General features: G+C 65.7%; 1 protein-coding gene across 1 annotated transcript in view; it reads right to left on the reverse strand.

The window, feature by feature from the left end:
* ENGASE (endo-beta-N-acetylglucosaminidase) overlaps nucleotides 1-505 on the reverse strand; it is an 8,024-nt gene that overhangs the window by 4,080 nt on the left and 3,439 nt on the right. Inside the window, exon 6 of the mRNA XM_005884314.1 lies at nucleotides 79-227. Within this exon, the coding sequence (XP_005884376.1) occupies nucleotides 79-227 (149 nt within the window). The remainder of the gene's footprint in view (nucleotides 1-78; nucleotides 228-505) is intronic.

The following is a 505-nucleotide window of genomic DNA, read 5'->3' on the forward strand; positions in this document are numbered from 1 at the left end:
ATGGCCAGGCGGCCGGAGACTCTGCGTCCCCCTCGCCACCCCGCAGCCGTGTGCGTGTGCCACCACCCGGGGGCTCACCTGTTTTGTTCATTCAGTTCGTCCTGCCACTTGAGCTGCCCGCTGCTCACCACGCTGTCGTACCAGAGCACCAGGCCCCCCGGCACCTGCTGGTGGAGCTGAGTGGTCAGGTACCGCAGGAAGCGGGGCGTGTTCCCCACGGCGGCCGGCTGCAGGGGGGCGAAGACAAGACCCTTGTGAGGCCCCGAGGTGTTTGTCAAAGTGCCTGGCGCAGGACAGACTGGACACCGAACCCCACCAAACAGCCAGGGACCCCGAAGCCGTCCACCCCACAGCCCCCGAGGGCGGCCCAGCCAGACGTCCGCTTTCCTCTCTGAAAGGAAGGACGCGGACACAGCGGCCAGGAAAGATAAACACCAAGAGAAAGGAGGGTGTCGGGAGAGGAAGCCACACACGCAGCCCAAGCCAAGCAGAGATGGAGGAGGAG

This window comes from Myotis brandtii, unplaced genomic scaffold, assembly GCF_000412655.1.
Source record: "Myotis brandtii unplaced genomic scaffold, ASM41265v1 scaffold825, whole genome shotgun sequence".
Lineage (NCBI taxonomy): Eukaryota > Metazoa > Chordata > Mammalia > Chiroptera > Vespertilionidae > Myotis > Myotis brandtii.